The sequence below is a fragment of the Scomber japonicus genome, chromosome 2, assembly GCF_027409825.1.
Source record: "Scomber japonicus isolate fScoJap1 chromosome 2, fScoJap1.pri, whole genome shotgun sequence".
NCBI lineage: Eukaryota > Metazoa > Chordata > Actinopteri > Scombriformes > Scombridae > Scomber > Scomber japonicus.
Window position 1 is genome coordinate 37,718,750 of NC_070579.1, and position 17,240 is coordinate 37,735,989.

At 37.2% G+C, this 17,240-nt stretch overlaps 1 protein-coding gene across 5 annotated transcripts in view; it reads right to left on the reverse strand.

The window, feature by feature from the left end:
• The window catches only part of tenm3 (teneurin transmembrane protein 3), a 237,767-nt gene that overhangs the window by 60,452 nt on the left and 160,075 nt on the right, over nucleotides 1-17,240 (reverse strand). For all 5 annotated transcript variants that reach the window (XM_053329180.1, XM_053329172.1, XM_053329158.1 and 2 more), the window contains 5 exons: nucleotides 15,472-15,604; nucleotides 15,066-15,194; nucleotides 10,644-10,775; nucleotides 10,380-10,515; nucleotides 6,373-6,516 (listed from right to left, as the gene is read on the reverse strand). In XM_053329180.1, coding sequence (XP_053185155.1) covers nucleotides 6,373-6,516; nucleotides 10,380-10,515; nucleotides 10,644-10,775; nucleotides 15,066-15,194; nucleotides 15,472-15,604 — 674 coding nt within the window. The remainder of the gene's footprint in view (nucleotides 1-6,372; nucleotides 6,517-10,379; nucleotides 10,516-10,643; nucleotides 10,776-15,065; nucleotides 15,195-15,471; nucleotides 15,605-17,240) is intronic.

Genomic DNA, 17,240 nt, shown 5'->3' on the forward strand with positions numbered 1-17,240 from the left:
GTTGTTGGTCCTTTCTCCTAGTGTCCTTAATGTTTTAAGTGTTTACAGTGTTTAACTTTGTCAGTATCATGTTTTTGGACTGAGGGAATGGTCCGTTTCGGGAACCGGGGATGAGCATTCATTCATGTACCTGTGAAATTCACTCATCTCCTCAATTTGAAATGATCCCATTTAATTAAAGACAAGTAAAGACAAATAAATATAAAGATACAACTCCAATTTGAATAAGAAGCATTTTGTAAGTCATAGAGCATCAACAAGAAATAAATCATTGAGAGGGTTGCTTACTTCCAGGCCATTAAAAGTTAACACTGGCTGTACAGGCATGTTATTACCAAATCTAACACATTGCCCTCTCCACATCATTAGTGGAGCGACAAGACAGACTACAGAGAAAACACCTCAGCAGTGTTTGATGGGCTTCCTCTCTCTCTCTCACACACACACACACACACAAATACAAGGGACAAACACACATTGTGTGTTGCGTTGCTGCGCTGTTCCTTCAAAATCACACCCACAGAGACCCATACACATGCAGGCAGAAAATCACAAATTACACGTGCATTTTAAACACACACACACACACACACACACACACACACACACACACACACACACACACACACAGAACCGGGTGACAAGGTGCTGAAAGCCCCAGAGGACTACTGCAGGGAGAGAGGGATGAATAGCAATGTGATGGATGAGGTGACAGATAGAGGACACACTGTAAAAAATGGCTAAGATATCCACTATAATTTACTGTTGTTTCTACACAGTTCATTATTGTGAATATTTTTTATATTACTGTGTATTAGGCCTAAAACACTGTAAGTGACACAATACTTTAGAAATGAGATTAACCAACATATTATTGTAGAAAATTACAGTAACTATTATATTACTGTAGAATATAACTAACTATTATACTACTGTAGAATATAACTAACTATTATACTACTGTAGAATATAACAGTAACTATTATACTACTGTAGAATATAACTAACTATTATACTACTGTAGAATATAACAGTAACTATTATACTACTGTAGAATATAACTAACTATTATACTACTGTAGAATATAACAGTAACTATTATACTACTGTAGAATATAACAGTAACTATTATACTACTGTAGAATATAACTAACTATTATACTACTGTAGAATATAACAGTAACTATTATACTACTGTAGAATATAACAGTAACTATTATACTACTGTAGAATATAACTAACTATTATACTACTGTAGAATATAACAGTAACTATTATACTACTGTAGAATATAACAGTAACTATTATACTACTGTAGAATATAACTAACTATTATACTACTGTAGAATATAAGTTACTATTATACTACTGTAGAATATAACAGTAACTATTATACTACTGTAGAATATAACAGTAACTATTATACTACTGTAGAATATAACTAACTATTATACTACTGTAGAATATAAGTTACTATTATACTACTGTAGAATATAACAGTAACTATTATACTACTGTAGAATATAACAGTAACTATTATACTACTGTAGAATATAACAGTAACTATTATACTACTGTAGAATATAACTAACTATTATACTACTGTAGAATATAAGTTACTATTATACTACTGTAGAATATAACAGTAACTATTATACTACTGTAGAATATAACAGTAACTATTATACTACTGTAGAATATAAGTTACTATTATACTACTGTAGAATATAACAGTAATATGCAAATTCCTGCAGAAGCCATTGTTACTGTAGAAAATCACAAACCATTATACTACTGTAGAAAATCAGTATTCATACCACTGCACATTACTTTTTTTTTGAAAGATTCGTACCAAATTCCATTTGTAAAGAATAAACTGATGCAATTTAAACTTCTGCTTAATTATTGATAAAACTTGAATAAATTCAATTTGTGGCTCCAGTGAGATTTGACCCTTTCTGTTTGTTAATCTATTGATAAGATGCTACTTAAATTAGTTTGGAAAAACAAAACTCATTATATTAAAAACTTGATGATGATAAATATTATTGACTCAGGTGGCCTTATATTTTTAGATTTCACTACTCTGAACTGGATCAAAGAAATTCCACTTCCATTTGGAAGTTAATTACATATTTTCTAAATTAGGTGGTCTTCATGTTTTGCTTATGTCCAACTCTCTGGATGCAGTAAATACTTTATTTGGAATGACTGTGGATATATTATATATATTATTGTGGATATATATTCAAAACAAATCTTTATTCTCCTAAACAATGGTTGAACAATAATATTCTATTTTTAAATCTATTTTTAAAAACAGTTAATTCAGAGATTCTTCTAATGAGTTGTTCTGAATTTCTGTTTATTCATATTATCCATGTCACCCTAAAATAATACTATTACTATTACTATTATTCTATTACTATTGTTATAGTTGTTGATGGTAGATATATGTGTGGTTATAATGTAACTGCAACATGAAGGGAACTTTTTTTGCCAGCTGGCACTGAGACAATCTACACCAACCACTGCTTGTGAAGCACCACAGTTTCTGTACAGAGATTCTGTACAGAAACTGTGTGATGCTGGCCTAGAGACAAGAGGAATCCTATCATAAATGTGAATTGTCACTGCTATCTTACTGGTGCACAAACTACAACAAGAGAAGATGCTGGAGTAATATACCTATTTCTGGTAACATGCGATTAAAACGCAACACTGCACCAACAAAGAAAAGTGCCAACACAATTTGTTTTTAAAAACTATTTCAACAATAGCACAATTGGCAATATCTAGGTAAATGTTAATAATCACCCCAGATAATTGTTAATCACTCCATCGTTAAGCATGCCAATGTATCACATTTCCATTTAGATCATGTGGACCAGGATACTATGCTGAGGCAGTGTGATTGCTGAGGCAGTGTGATGCATTCATGTGGACGTTACTTTGACATGTACCACCTACCTAATCATATTTACAGGTCATGTGCACCCCTCCATAGCAACAGTATTCCCTGATGGCAGTGGCCTCTTTTAGCAGGATCTGCTACACTGCAGCAATTGTTCAGGAACATAACAAAGAGTACAAGGTGTTGCCTTGGCCTCCAAATTTTCCACATCTCAATTCAATTGAGTGTCTGTACTAATCCTCTAGGTGTGATGGAACATCTTGGTGCTAGATACCAGAGGACACCTTCAGAGGTCTGTTGGAATCAGTGTATCAGTGAGTCAGAGCTGTTTTGGTGCTATGAGGAGGACCTACACTATATTAGGCAAGTGGTTTTAATTCTAGGGCTGATTGGTGTGTATACAATATAAATAGATCGTATTGTCTCTTAATCCTGATGACTCTCTTGATCTTATTCTCCTCACAGGTGATCAGTCCAGTCTCTCCACATCACCCAGGTCTCACTGTGCTATGAGAGGTTTTGATTTATTTATAGAGCACTTCTTTGAAAATCCACAGGCAAAGCCAATTTAGTCAGCTCTTGTGTTATACTATTTGCCTGTTTTTAGACATTTTATATTCATATTTCACATTCATTTTGGCTTAAACACAAGCACCACAGCACACATCTGCTTATATCAGTTCTTATGTGCTAACTCACACAACCAGTGTTTCCTCTGTTGTGTAAGTTCCTTAGTTTTCACAGAGAAAACAGTACTTCATGGTTTGATCATTGATCATCAGGAGAGCCTGAGCCTAAGACATCATGTATATCAATGGAAATCTGTTGGAGATTTACCACCACCTCAACTGTCCTCTTCACATTTTATTTTATGTTCCCTGTCACAAATCAGGAGGAAACAACATTGTTACAGTCTGTTTAATACATAACATCCCATTCCTTTACATTCATTGTCCTTGCATTTTATCTGTGACAGCTAAGATTGCTAATAAGAATGAGAGGGCTGAATAAATGACTGATCCATGATGGTGTGAGTAGAGCATCATATCACATGGCGCGTGCAGGTGTGCACAGCAGGTGCAAACACACACTTCACACAGTGAGTGTATGTTAGGAGAGAAAATGGAAATGGTTGTTATGCATTGCAGCAGTCCCTAACACTCACACAAATCAGTTAAAAGAATTTGAGTGTGTCACTGAAATGACTGTGTGTGTGTGTGTGTGTGTGTGTGTGTGTGTCACGTGCCCAGAGCTGACCGTGTGTCAAATAAAAGGACACGGTGAAGCTCATGATGCCACTGTACACATATGCCTCCACCTTTCCTGAGGAGAGCTATGGAGGACAAAACTGATTGACTGGGTGCCAAAGCCCAGCAGGGTGTCTTTCCCCTCTGTGACATACAGTATACCAGTGTGATAGCATCACACAGCCAGTGAGATAAGTGCTGTTTCATGAGAGGATTTCCATGATAATGTTTTCTGTAATGCACATCATGTTGTGCACTCTCATTGTTACTGCCTGAATGTGCTTAATGAAAAGTATATTTTTCTTTTTCACTGAGCAGAGCAAACCTTTTGATGCCCCATTTCCTTTTCTAAGGTTACTTTCTAATTAAAAGTTATCTAATAGATATTCATTGTATATATTCATATGTATATATTTCATATATTATTGTGATACTTGGATTAGGTTACTGACTTTGAGTAAATTGGTAATTGTATTGGAATTCATTTTAAAAGTAACCCCAGTAACCCCCCTCAGCCCACCCTGCTTATATAGCATAGGGAAAAACATTTGCACTGTGCATCACAGATGTAATTGCTGCAGTTCTCTATTCCTGCCATATGGAAGAAGGCCTTTGGATATCTGTATCCATGGTATCCATTCCTGTTCAACAGTTAACAATACATATCTGTCATTTAAAGAGTTGGTGCTTATTTACAATTTAAAAGTGTGGTTTGAAAGTATACAGCATTAGATGAATAACCCTGATCTAATTTACAACTAAATGTCTCGTGTTGTAATCTAATACACAGTAACATTAAATTACTGTATGTTATTTTACAGTTGCATATTGCTATTGATGCATCTGTAGAATTATAATAGTGTAATTATATTACTATGTTTCATTTTACAGTTACAGTTCAGTTACAATTCATTTTATAGATTAAAATCAACTAAAATAACATAATTTACAATAAATTACTTGTCACTTGCTGCCAGTTAATTACTGTAAAAATGACACTAAGCTTCTTCTAGCTTCTTCTTCTATCAATTCTAATATGATTTTTTAAAGGAGGACAACTACAAATTTAGACAAAGTAGGCATGTTAACATCCTCAGTTAAGTGGTGCATTGTGGGATATATTATGACATGTTTAAGAGAACTAGGAAATCCAAAAGTTCAGTTTTCCCACTTGGGAAATAATAGGTAACCCTAACCCTAACTCAGTCAACCCTTAGCCTGCTTTAGCCAACATACACATAGCAGCTATAAATGCTACACAGTCTCACTTGCACCGCATTAACAATCCTAGAGCCTGCTTTTTAAAAACACATATCCTTAATCATTCCATCATCATCATCAGTCAATACATCATTCATATGGATGACGGTGCTGTCAACATGTTGTTTCTAAATCCCGAACTAGTGAGCCATTGAACTGAATATGAATTATTCAACAAGTTCAATCAAACGTCTCCCATAGTTGATGATGAGAGTAAGCAGAACAGGCTTTTCAAATTAAAGATTCAAAGAAAGAAAGACAAGAAAAGATAGTGAAGAAAGATAAGATGACAATACACTACAAGAAAAAAAAAACAAGTAAGCAAAGAGAGAATGACGAGAGGAGACAAGAAGTAGATACAGATGAAGGTCTGTATGTGTGTGTGTGTGTGTGAGAGAGAGAGAAAGGGAGAGAGAGAGAGATGAAAGGCCGGCAATAATACCATTGGGCAGCTGGAACAAATCCATTAGACCAAACTCTCTCTCTCTCTCTCTCACACACACACACACACACACACACACACACACACACACACACACACACACACACACACACACACACGCGCGCGCGCGCGCGCACACACACACACACACACACACACACACACACACACACACACTCCTTAATTCTTTTTCTGCGCTCTGTTGACCAAAGCCTGTCTGGCAACAATCGTTTTGACAACTGCTGAGATTAACATACTTTTAAACTGCTATGAGCTTTCGTCCTCTTATTCATGGACATATAATTAACCAGATAATGATGTGAAGAAAGAAAGAGTGAGTGAGAGAGAGAGAGAGAGAGACAGAGAGAGAGAGAGAGACTGATATTTTGGAATTGTTCATATTTCAGTGAAACTCTAAACTTTAGGTCAAACAAACAAATGTGTATTAGTGTGTATTTGTGTGGAGATGCTAAGTATATCTGCAGTGTGAAGCATTGTATGTCTCCTACCGTTCTGTATGTCCAGGATGTGATGTTTATCCAGCGTCCATCCTCCCATATTGGAAGCGTCCAGCTCGTAGCCTTGTAAAATGGCTGTTCTCTTCTCCCACAGGATGAGGTCCAGACACGACTCGTATTCAAATCCCACCGACACTGGGAAACAAACACGGGGTGAGGCCAGTTATTCAGCAAGCTTCATCTGACTCTGATCATTTTCAGACCAAACCAAACAGGAACATTTCTGAGTTTCAGACCAAAGCAAACACACAACAGGTTGAACCACAGAGTTAACCTCCATCTGTCTCCTTTTATAACATCCACTGACTCCTGCTGCTGGTTCACTAAGGGCTTCATGCTCTGGCCCAACACACACACACACACACAGACACACACACACACACACACACACACACACACACACACACACACACACACACACACACCTGCTCTGACTTTCTTTGCACCAAAAAACTACTTGTCAGGGCTGTCTGCCTGTGTCCATGAGGTGCAACACTGTAACGTCAAAGGTGGGACACTTGCCAAATCACGCACACACACACACACACACACACACACACACACACACACACACGCTGTGCTGTGCTCTGCCAAGTGCATTTTCTGCCATTTCCATTGTATGTACTGGCAGCTGTAACAGCTGTGTGAGTATTACATTTAGAACAAACTGAGATCTTCAGGGGGAAGAGAGAAGGAACGAGATGAGTGAGGGAGCTGGATGAAGGTAAAAATAGAAAAAGAGAGGAGGAGGTTTGGAAAAATGCAAAGGTGTCACACAGAATGTGGGTTAGAAAAGACTTTCTTTCAAAGTTATGACTTAGAATTTCCAGTAATTATTAGGAACTGGTGAAACAATTACAGTGCTTTTCAGCCAGGCAATACTGTCTAGTTATAATATAATAATAATAAGCACATCAATTACCAATTATTAACAAGGTCAATATGAGGAAATATTTCTGAAAAAACATATGTGACTGTTCCATAAAATATTTTGTTAACACACAAAGTTGTTTATTAATTTTACACTCAGTCACTGGTTGTTAAAATAAATGATATTAGCTTAAAAAAGAAAAAGAAAAAAAGAAGCAAAATTTGCAGATAATTGAGTAATTTCCTCTGGTTAATCTTCAAACTATACCTTAAGAACAATATCCTACTGAAAGAAACAGACCTATCTTGATAGTGAAAAAAGAATTCTGCTTGTTCTGTTGAAGAAAAATGTTTTTTATGTCACACATTTATAAATTAAATATTAATTTCTATATGCATGTTACAGATTTTTTTCTTTAGGCATGATATTCATTTATTTGCATATTTTTTCAGTAAGACATTATTATTATTTTCTTAATGTATTCTATAATTTCAGGAATCAAATGAATTATTAGCAGTGCCAAGAAAAGAAAAAAGAAGAACACTACTTCCCTGCTGTGTGTTTTGTTTGTGTCTATAATTATATGGAGCCATGTCAACAAAAAAGGAAAGAGAGAAAGAAAAGGCAATGACAACAATCTAGAAGAGGGAACAGAGGAAGAGCTGGTGTGTTCAGGTCTGCAGTGGCATTTATTTAAAGTTTGAATTACAAAGAAAAAAATAACTGATTTAATTGCTGAATTGAAAAGAACTTTGGCTTCAATAGTATTTGAATAAACGCGTTATCCTTGATTTCTTTCTCTCTCATACAGCCACATGTGCGGACACTCAGAGCTACCATCATCACTCTGACAGTATGATTATTTGTCGGTGTCACCCGATGCTGCTGTGTAATGGCTAAGGTTTGTTTGTGTTAACCTGACGTAATGCATGCCTTCTTTGTCTGTTCCCTGCCAAGGAGCACAGACAGCAGATACGCCTCCACGCCTTCACTGGCACACACTATCTATCCTGCTCTATCTGCTATTAATCACTCTGAACCTGTGTGGTCCTTCATTACTCTATCTTAAAGAGGTGGCTGGATTATTTTAACAGGCACTCATGGAATGTTACTGAGCAGCTACTGAGAAGAACAGAAAACATGTATAGGTGTTCAGAAAGCCAATGTTTTTAGCCACTGAATTAACACCTGTATTCAAAGTCTGAAATCATCTCATTGAGTGTTTATGTCTACTGTACTTATTGTTCATATTCATATTTTATTGTATTGTATATCCAACAGCAGATCATTTACACTGCTTCATTTGTTAACATTTAGCATTCTAACAGAGAAGAAGAGTGTTTTTGTCTCTTATTATTAACCATTACATACTGTTCAGGGTCAAAATTGGAAATAAAATGCATCTTTTTCTTTTGAAATTTTTCTATGCAGCTGATCCACATTTTTATATATGTAAATGTACAACATTTGACCTGTGTTTATTAAACAAAAATTCAAAAATCAGCATTCATCATATTTTATAAAATGTTCTCCTGGACCATACAATTGTGATTGTGAATGTCATTTTCCATAAGATTAACCAAACATGTATTAATGACTGATGGGGAATCAGAATGTGAATTGGTATAGAGACTAATTATGAGTCAGAATATTTAACAGTACATAATGGCACACTACCTTTAACTTTCCTTTTTGTGTCTTATTTATCAAGTTTAGATCACAATAGACAAAGAATGTGGGGACACTGAAAAAAAGACAAATGTTGTACAATTTTGAAAACTGTAGTCATAGAAATAACAATAGTAAATTGTATTTCAATGTCACATGCAATGAAATCCAGAAGGTTTACACTGAGGTAACTAATAGTGAAGAAGAGAACAGTAAAGACTATGTAACTTGACTTGTTGAGCACACAACTTGTGAAATATTGCTGGAGGGAAATAGTAAGTAGTAGTAGTGGGGTGTAGTGAGGTTTTCAGAAGAAATCAAGACTTTGATAAACAAACGCAGCCTGCACCATTTAGAGACTAAATGAAGATTTGTTTCCCGTTTCAATACAAAAATAAAACACACCCACATGATTTGGAAGAGGGAAGAGAAACAGGGTGGTGGGTGGGTGGTAAAATATTCCAGGGAAACCCATATGGCTTTAGGGTGGAGTCTTAAAAATAGGTAGAAGCTGGGAGTGAGTGAGTGAGTAATCTTCCTTCAAGTAAATTGAGGATATCTTTTAGCACCTCTAGACAACAGTAGATGATTGTTCCAAATCAGCCAGAAGTAATGGAGCATGCTGATATTGAATGAGACATATGTGAGTACAAAGTGAAATACAAAAAAGAAAAGATCCTGTAAACAAACTCTGCTTTATGTAAGGATTTCAACACTTGTTATCTTTAAATGAAACTTTTCTTTTTGACATTTAAAGTGGAGTTCATGGTATGCTTGGCACACTGTTGCTCAGCAAATGTTGAATGAATCCGCCCACATGTGCTTCTCAGCTCTGATTTTAACAGGTGCCAGACATGCACACGAAATTAGAAGTCATGAACACCAATTTCAGAAGTGTTACAAAGTGTAGTAGTAAATCTCCTTTATGTTCCCAGCATTAAGGCGCGCTACCATAAATAATAACTCACTGAGGAGTGCGTCTGCTCGACATGTCTCTCATAAAGGTGTCAGAGGGGTTAGCATGCCTATTATGTGCAAACCATTTCCCTGTCAAAGCCTTTTTGCTAAATCTATTTGCACTTAGCAGTAGTTGTCTGCAGCTTTATGTGTGTTCAGGAGAAGTCAGCATTGCAGCACTGCAGTAACTGTACATTGCTGCATATGATCAAACTTTGATAGTTATTTTGTGCTGAATTGCTGCAGTTCATTTGTTCATACACTTGAACCTCTGTTATTGATTTCCAATGTTTCTCTGAGTGTCTTGTTACTTCCAGTCATAGGTTAGGAAAGGGTAACGGTTTCTCCTTCTCACTGCTGAATGATGACTTTTTGTTGCTCCCACACTTTGGAAAAGCCTCAAACAAAAATTCAAGAGAGGCAAAACCAGTGCCAATTTGAAAACAAACAACAAACATATGTTTACTATTCTGTTTAGCTTAGCTATCAGATGCAAACTCACCAACTGCCTCAGATAGTCCATATACACGTTGGCCATAGGCGTCCGTCTTGTCCCAGATGAATGTATAGGATAGATTTGGTTGGGCAGGAAACCATTTCTGGAAGAGGCGACCCACCACTGCAACCATCAGGTGAACCTGGAGAAACACAACACATGTCACAAAATGGTACTTCCACTGATATGTGACTGAAGCAACTGATAGTCTTCAGTATCTACAAATATCTTCACGCCAAAACATCCGTACAAATGCATGATGGATCTCACCTTCATCAGGTTGAAAGGTATAGATGTCTGTGTCATGGTGACTTTGAGGACTGGTTTGTATCCAGCTGCTCTGGAGCTCAGGTAGATCAGGTTAAGATCACTGCCTGGTATTGAGGTTTGTTCTTGTAAAACCTGCAGACAGATAAAATCACAACACATCAGAACACTACTTCACTGCTACAGATACAGACGGGTATCTGAGGCCTCGTATATGAAGGGACTAAACACAGACTGCTAATTGGCATACATCATCATATGGCCCCTAGCAGTGTTTGTAGTGAGAATACTCAGAGGAGAGAAAAACAAGCATGAAACAATCCAGGCCAACTTCAGTGTTTGTAGAGCTGGGTGAAAATAATATCTCAATATTTTTAAGCTTTGATGAAAAGACTATATAACATGTTTAAACAGCTTCAGATTCAACAGACAACAATAAGGATTCATCATTATTGTTTATGATTTCAAAAAAAATGTTTCTTGAAACAATGTGAAGATGGTGGTCACCTTCACCAGTTACTATGGCTTTCATTTATGTGTGCGTAAGAGAAAATAAGTTAGAAACTTAATGATGACACTGACACTAAAATCTTTCAGCCTCCAACAAAATAATTAAGAATACACTTTGAACAAGTGAGTTGCTTATTATCAACTGTTGGGCTTCAGGTGGCAGTTTCTCCAGACCAGGATTAAAAAAAGGAAAAAAGAAATAAAGAAATAAAAGCATATAAGCTAGCTGTGTGAAAGCAGGGTAAACCAGTAGGCAATAGGAGTCTGGCTGCACTTGAAACAAATGTCTGCAATGAGTGTATCTCACCTGGGCTTTACATCTTTGAAGTAAAGTACATATTTTATTGGGTGCACTTGCAGGTGAAGGACAAGCAGAAGGACTGCTTTGATTTAGATCACAACACACACACACACACACGCACGCACACAGACACGCTGCATATTGACACCTCCTTGACCTTTTGATATCCATGGTGAGACACCAGCTTTTACTTCCAAATGCTCCACTTTGCTCACTGTTGACCGCCAAGTGATGTGTCATTCCTCTCTCCTCTTTGACGTCTGTGTTTGTTAAAGAGAGATGATAACTGAAGGGATTCCTGCGCAGGTGTGTGTGACAGTGTGTTTAAGTGTGCGTTTTATCTATTCATCTGTATGAATTGTGTGTGTTTTTATCTACAGCAGTGTGTGTGTGTGTGTCAATGCATATGTCCTTGTGTTGAACCTGAACGGGATGAGTCAGACTACATCACAGCTGTGACAGTAGGCAGCCATATATAAAGCAAAGGACATGTCTGAACATCACTGCTGGTGTGGGAGCGCAGAGTGTCAACAGTGGGGTGTCACTGAGTTGTCGGAGTGTGAGGAGCAGCAGCAGCATGACAGCAGACTAGCAAAGTCAGAGAGAAAAAATAAGATATTTCATCTTCAAACTTTATCAAGGATAAGTGGCTGTGTGAAATTTAAAGGGGAATTATGTTTTTATGTTCCAAATGAAAAGCTAAAAATTTGACAACAGGTCAGAGGACAGGTTGTAAATAAGTCAATTAGATTATCTTAACTACTTTATTAGGAGTAGTTTAATTATAGTATTTTTTCAATAAGTTTGTCTACACAGAAGTTGTTTCAGCTGCATTTTTATTTTTGGTCTTTGGTTTGTTTCACTCACACTTTCTTCAACTAAGTACAGTTATTGTGTGTTGGGCTCTGAGTGCTGCCAAAGCACAAGTGTCCTACACCAGAGTACTGCGCCTGAACGCCTCCTCTGTAGACACTGAGGAGGACTGAAGCTGCTGTTGCCCGCTGATGAGCAACAAAATGATTGGTTTTCAAGTTTCAAGTGATTTTCTTCTTTGTTGATTGCATGCTTTCTCTGTGTTTGTGTTGAGATTATTCAAGATCCCCTCCAGACATGTATGAAGAAAAAAGAATACACTGCTTTCATTAGAACAATAATGTGTGTCTGGTGTTTTTTTTACACACAAAAAATATAAAATTACCACATTAAAAATCCATATAATTACATCTACAGTGCTCCTTCTCTCTCATTAAAAATGACAGAATCTATGAATGTAAAATCCATTCTGGAAGCTGGAGGCTTCGAGTTTCCACATCACACTTATGTAAGTTGCATACTGGACCAGGATTGGCTTCCAAATGAGTTGTGATGTGAAAAATCATGCCTTAAAATAATGTTTTCAATGAGTTAAAATAAAAAGAAGTATAAAAAGTGAAAGAGAATCTTTCCATTTTCAGCCTTCTACTGCCAAACTATACACATACTGTATCACATCATTCTACACAGTGAAGCTCACACATCTGTAGGAACAAGAGGAAAAACAGATTTTTGAGTGGAGGGTGACTTTAAGTTGGCCCTCTCTGGTTCAAGGTTTGGTTTTCATCATTAATGACTTGGCTGGAGAAATTTGCAAATTTGCAAAACAACATTTCCACATACATCCCCACATTTGGTTTTAGATAAAACAATTCTGTACACAATGGCAAGACAGTGAGAAGAAGAGGAAGATGTTCTGTGAAAAGCCTTCAAGAAAAAGCAGTTAGCGGATCTTCAGGGAGCAGAGGAAGGACCATGAGAATGGCAAAAAACTACACAAAGAAAGGGGGGAAAAACAGAAAAAAAGAAAGAAAAAGCTCCTAGGGGAATCATCCATTTGGACTGTTCCGGTGTTATATTTTTCAACTGCACTATTGCCTTTTCATTAGCCCGGCATTTAGTGTTCATTACAGATCCATTACATCCCCTTTAAGACTGCCCTTTTCACTGCCCTCCTCTCTAATGGACTAAGCTCCACCAAAAGCTAAGTAGCGGCTTTCCATTCGCCTGCTTTTGATCTGCACTCAGGCATACACGTACACCGGGCCTCACATATGCTCTAGCACACACACACACACACTTTCTCTGCCTTTATCACAGATAGACAGGCACACACACACACACACGCTTGTCAAATAAAAAATAATTATGGAGCGCTGGTTCAGGGTTGTAAAAATATAAAAACACACATGGAGTTCTGTCATCTGTTTCATTTCCTCTCTGGACGGGTTAACACAACGTGACGACAAAGAACCACACACACACACACACACACACACACCTCTGGTTCTCTTTATATTGCACTTTCTCGGTCCCTCTTGCACGCGCACAATCAGTACATTCTTTTTTTCCATTCCTCTCCCACTTTCTTACACACAACACACACATATACACACACACACTATACAAAGATAACACAGTGTAATGTGTATGCAATTACAACATTCCTCCATGATGAGCCTCAGTTGCCCGCCAAGAGAAACGTGCTATTAGGCTTATAGGCAATTAGAGGCAGGACACAGGGTGGGGCTGTGTGTGTGTGTGTGTGTGTGTGTGCATATACCCCTAGTTTCCAATAAAAACAACCCCTCCAGAGCCACAATTCTTCAGCTTCAGCTCTGGTAACTGTGTGTTTGTCTGTGTGTCTGTCCAGCACCAAGCCTGAGTAATGTGTTTGTGTTTAGCAGTTTAACAACTTTTAACCTTCAAAGTGTCAATTCAATTTTGGGATTTTTTTTTTTTTACTTTAAAAACGAGTTCAGTGCTTAACTTTTCATTTGAAATGATCAACATTATGAATTTACTAATTATGCCAATTGTAGCTTTAAGCTCATGAAAATCATATTTGCTATGAGTATGGCTTATTATTTTTAGGTTTCAAAATGTCTGAAGGATTAGGACTATTATTTTTATTATATTTTATCAATATTATAAAAATGATCAAATCTATTTTAAAACGGTATAATATAAATGTATGTGTAAATAGGTTTTAAAAGTATGATTTGCTTGACTACAATAGAACCTTTTACTGTTTTGTACTTTAAAGGACTGTGACTGATCATCATCTGTTTATTTGCCCCCCTCCCCCACTGACACTTTCTATTACCACAAGCATTTTCTAAATTGTGCTGATTATTGCAAGAAGATGTAATTTACTGTAAATGATGAGACATTTCTGTCTTTCAGCAGGGAAACATCAGCTTTTGGATGTGTGTGGACATAAACCTGAGTAAAAATCAGTTAAAAAGCAGTCTGCTCCACTTCATTTACAGTGAAAGTCTGTGAGAACTGACAACAATGAGCCTGAGTCAGCATATACTGTATACTGCAGTGCAAAATACCAGTGTGTCTAAAACCTGAACCTGAACTGAACAGGTTTTTAAGCACATATCTAGCTATTCTTCAGGACCCATAACCTGGAGTCATGTTGTGAAAATCATACTTTTTATACTCTGTTCTTATCAAAGTGTGAATGCTTCTGAAACAGCTTGTTAAAACATCATGGGTCAAGGAGGACCACGCTGATTGACCCCATACATCCATCTAAATGTATAAAAGACCTCCTATGCATTATTCATTACCTGTGTTTCAGGTATGATGGGCCCATCCTCAGGTGAACATCTGTAAAACGTAGACAGAGGAGAGGCAACAATGACAGGACTGGGCCTGATGAAACCACTCAGGTCACAGCTGGGAATGTCATTCTCCTCCTGAAACATAGTCAGACATGATTTGTGTGCAAGTTAGTGTCAGTCATTCAGTCAGTAGTGCGTACATCATGAAACAAAATTAGACCACAGCTAAGAATGTCATCCAGCATCCTCTACATGACAATCAATTAATGATGTCAATTAACTCTCTAACTACTGTCCTTCAGTTTGAGAGACAATAATCTACTATGTAAGCTTCACTGGAACACTTTCTGTCCGTTTTTCTGCCTGCCACTCATCAATGCCTGACCCTGTATTAAGCAGTGACACAGCTCACCTTCTTCATGACCAGTGTGTCCATCACATAGAAGACATTCCATGGCACCCATACAGTTCTGTACTGGGTGAGGAACGGAGCACGCTCAAAACTCAATGTCAGTGATGCTCCACCGTTGGCCAGCAGATCAAACCTGCAGCACAGAAAAAAACATGATTCAACAAATAAATATGCAAGTTGTAGAAAACACTACTGTCAGCTAATGAGGAGGATGAAGATCATGAAACTAAACTAACTGTTAATTTCAGATTTCACTCTGACTGTATACTGTGCATGCATATCGTTACATGTCCATGTTTGAACGCCTTTTGTTCCACTGTGGGTGTGTACTCTGCTAATTGATTGCTTCCTTGTGAATCCAATGCATTTTTAAGAGTCTCTCACTTCACACACGGGGGGGGGGGGGTAGTGTAGAGCGGGGTACAGATGAGACGCAAGCGGTAAACAAAATGCATTTATGTAGCAGCTTTCTGTGCTTTTACACAACAAGCCACATTGACCCCAAGCTGTAGAGTTGTCACTTCACTGATTTACAGATTTATGCCATTGACAAACGCCATTTCTTAACTATGCATGTTATATGTTGCTATTTTTAGGGATAAGTTAGGCACTCAAAAATGCAATCAGCTTTTGGGATGGACATTTATTTATGCATTTATGAAAAAGGCTAAATTTTCAGCAGCTGAACAGAGAATGAAAAGGAGTGAGGCAAGTAAAAAGCAGAGTAAAGGATGTACAATTCAAGCAATTCATACAAAAAAATGTTTAGCAGACAATCAGCGCAAGTATTTAAACATGGCACAGTCAAATCACATTTTATTACACAAGAAAGAAAACCTAAAGGGACACAATATGGTACACACAGACAGGAAGACAAAGGACAGACAAAGCAAACATGCAGTTACTCAGTATGATGGTGGCTTTTTAACCAGTTTTTAAGATTATATGCATAGGAACGGTAAGAGCTGTTATCATATATTAAATGGGAATCTTCTTTGTCTGGTTTAATCTATCCAATATTTTTCTGAAATATATGTTTCTTAATTAACTTTTAAGTTTAGTATCCAATGGGAAATATACTACTGTGACTAGAAAGAGTCTTTCCTATGTGTGTATGACATTTGTGGAGTCTGACTCTGAGAATTGACACAGTTGAGTTCAAAGGGTTAAATAACTGTTCATTAGTCATTAGACTGAAAAAGGGTTCAGAATCCCACATCTGGACAGTGGCTTTACTTCACCTGGTGAACCAGAGGAAATGGATTATTGGGGAGAAATCAGACACAGCTGGCTACTTCTCTCTAAAAAAAATGCAACAAAATATAATAATCTAACGTATGAAATGATCAGTCAGTAGGTGAGTGGTGTTGGTGAGTGGATGTGTGAATGTGTTGTGTTATGTGGTGTAAACTAAAAAGAGGTGCCTCATTCACAGAGATAAATAGTCCCAAACATGCAACATAATTTTTGCAGCCAGGTCTGTCAATTTGGGGGTTACACTGGTAAGAGATACTCATAAAAATATGTCCAAGCCCACTGAGGCGAATTTATCCTTCAAATCTGAATCACATTGCAAGTCAATTATCTCAAGTTGGACTTCCACAGGCAGATCAGAAGCCTAGACTGTGAATAGCAGGCAGAAATAAGTGAGAATAGAAGTGTGTTTTATTAAAAAAAAGTTCCCTGCAATTGTCATACTTTGCAAAGTTCTCAAGTGGGCCGGATTGGACTGTTTGACATGCCTGAACTAAAGAAAATGTGTGGAACAA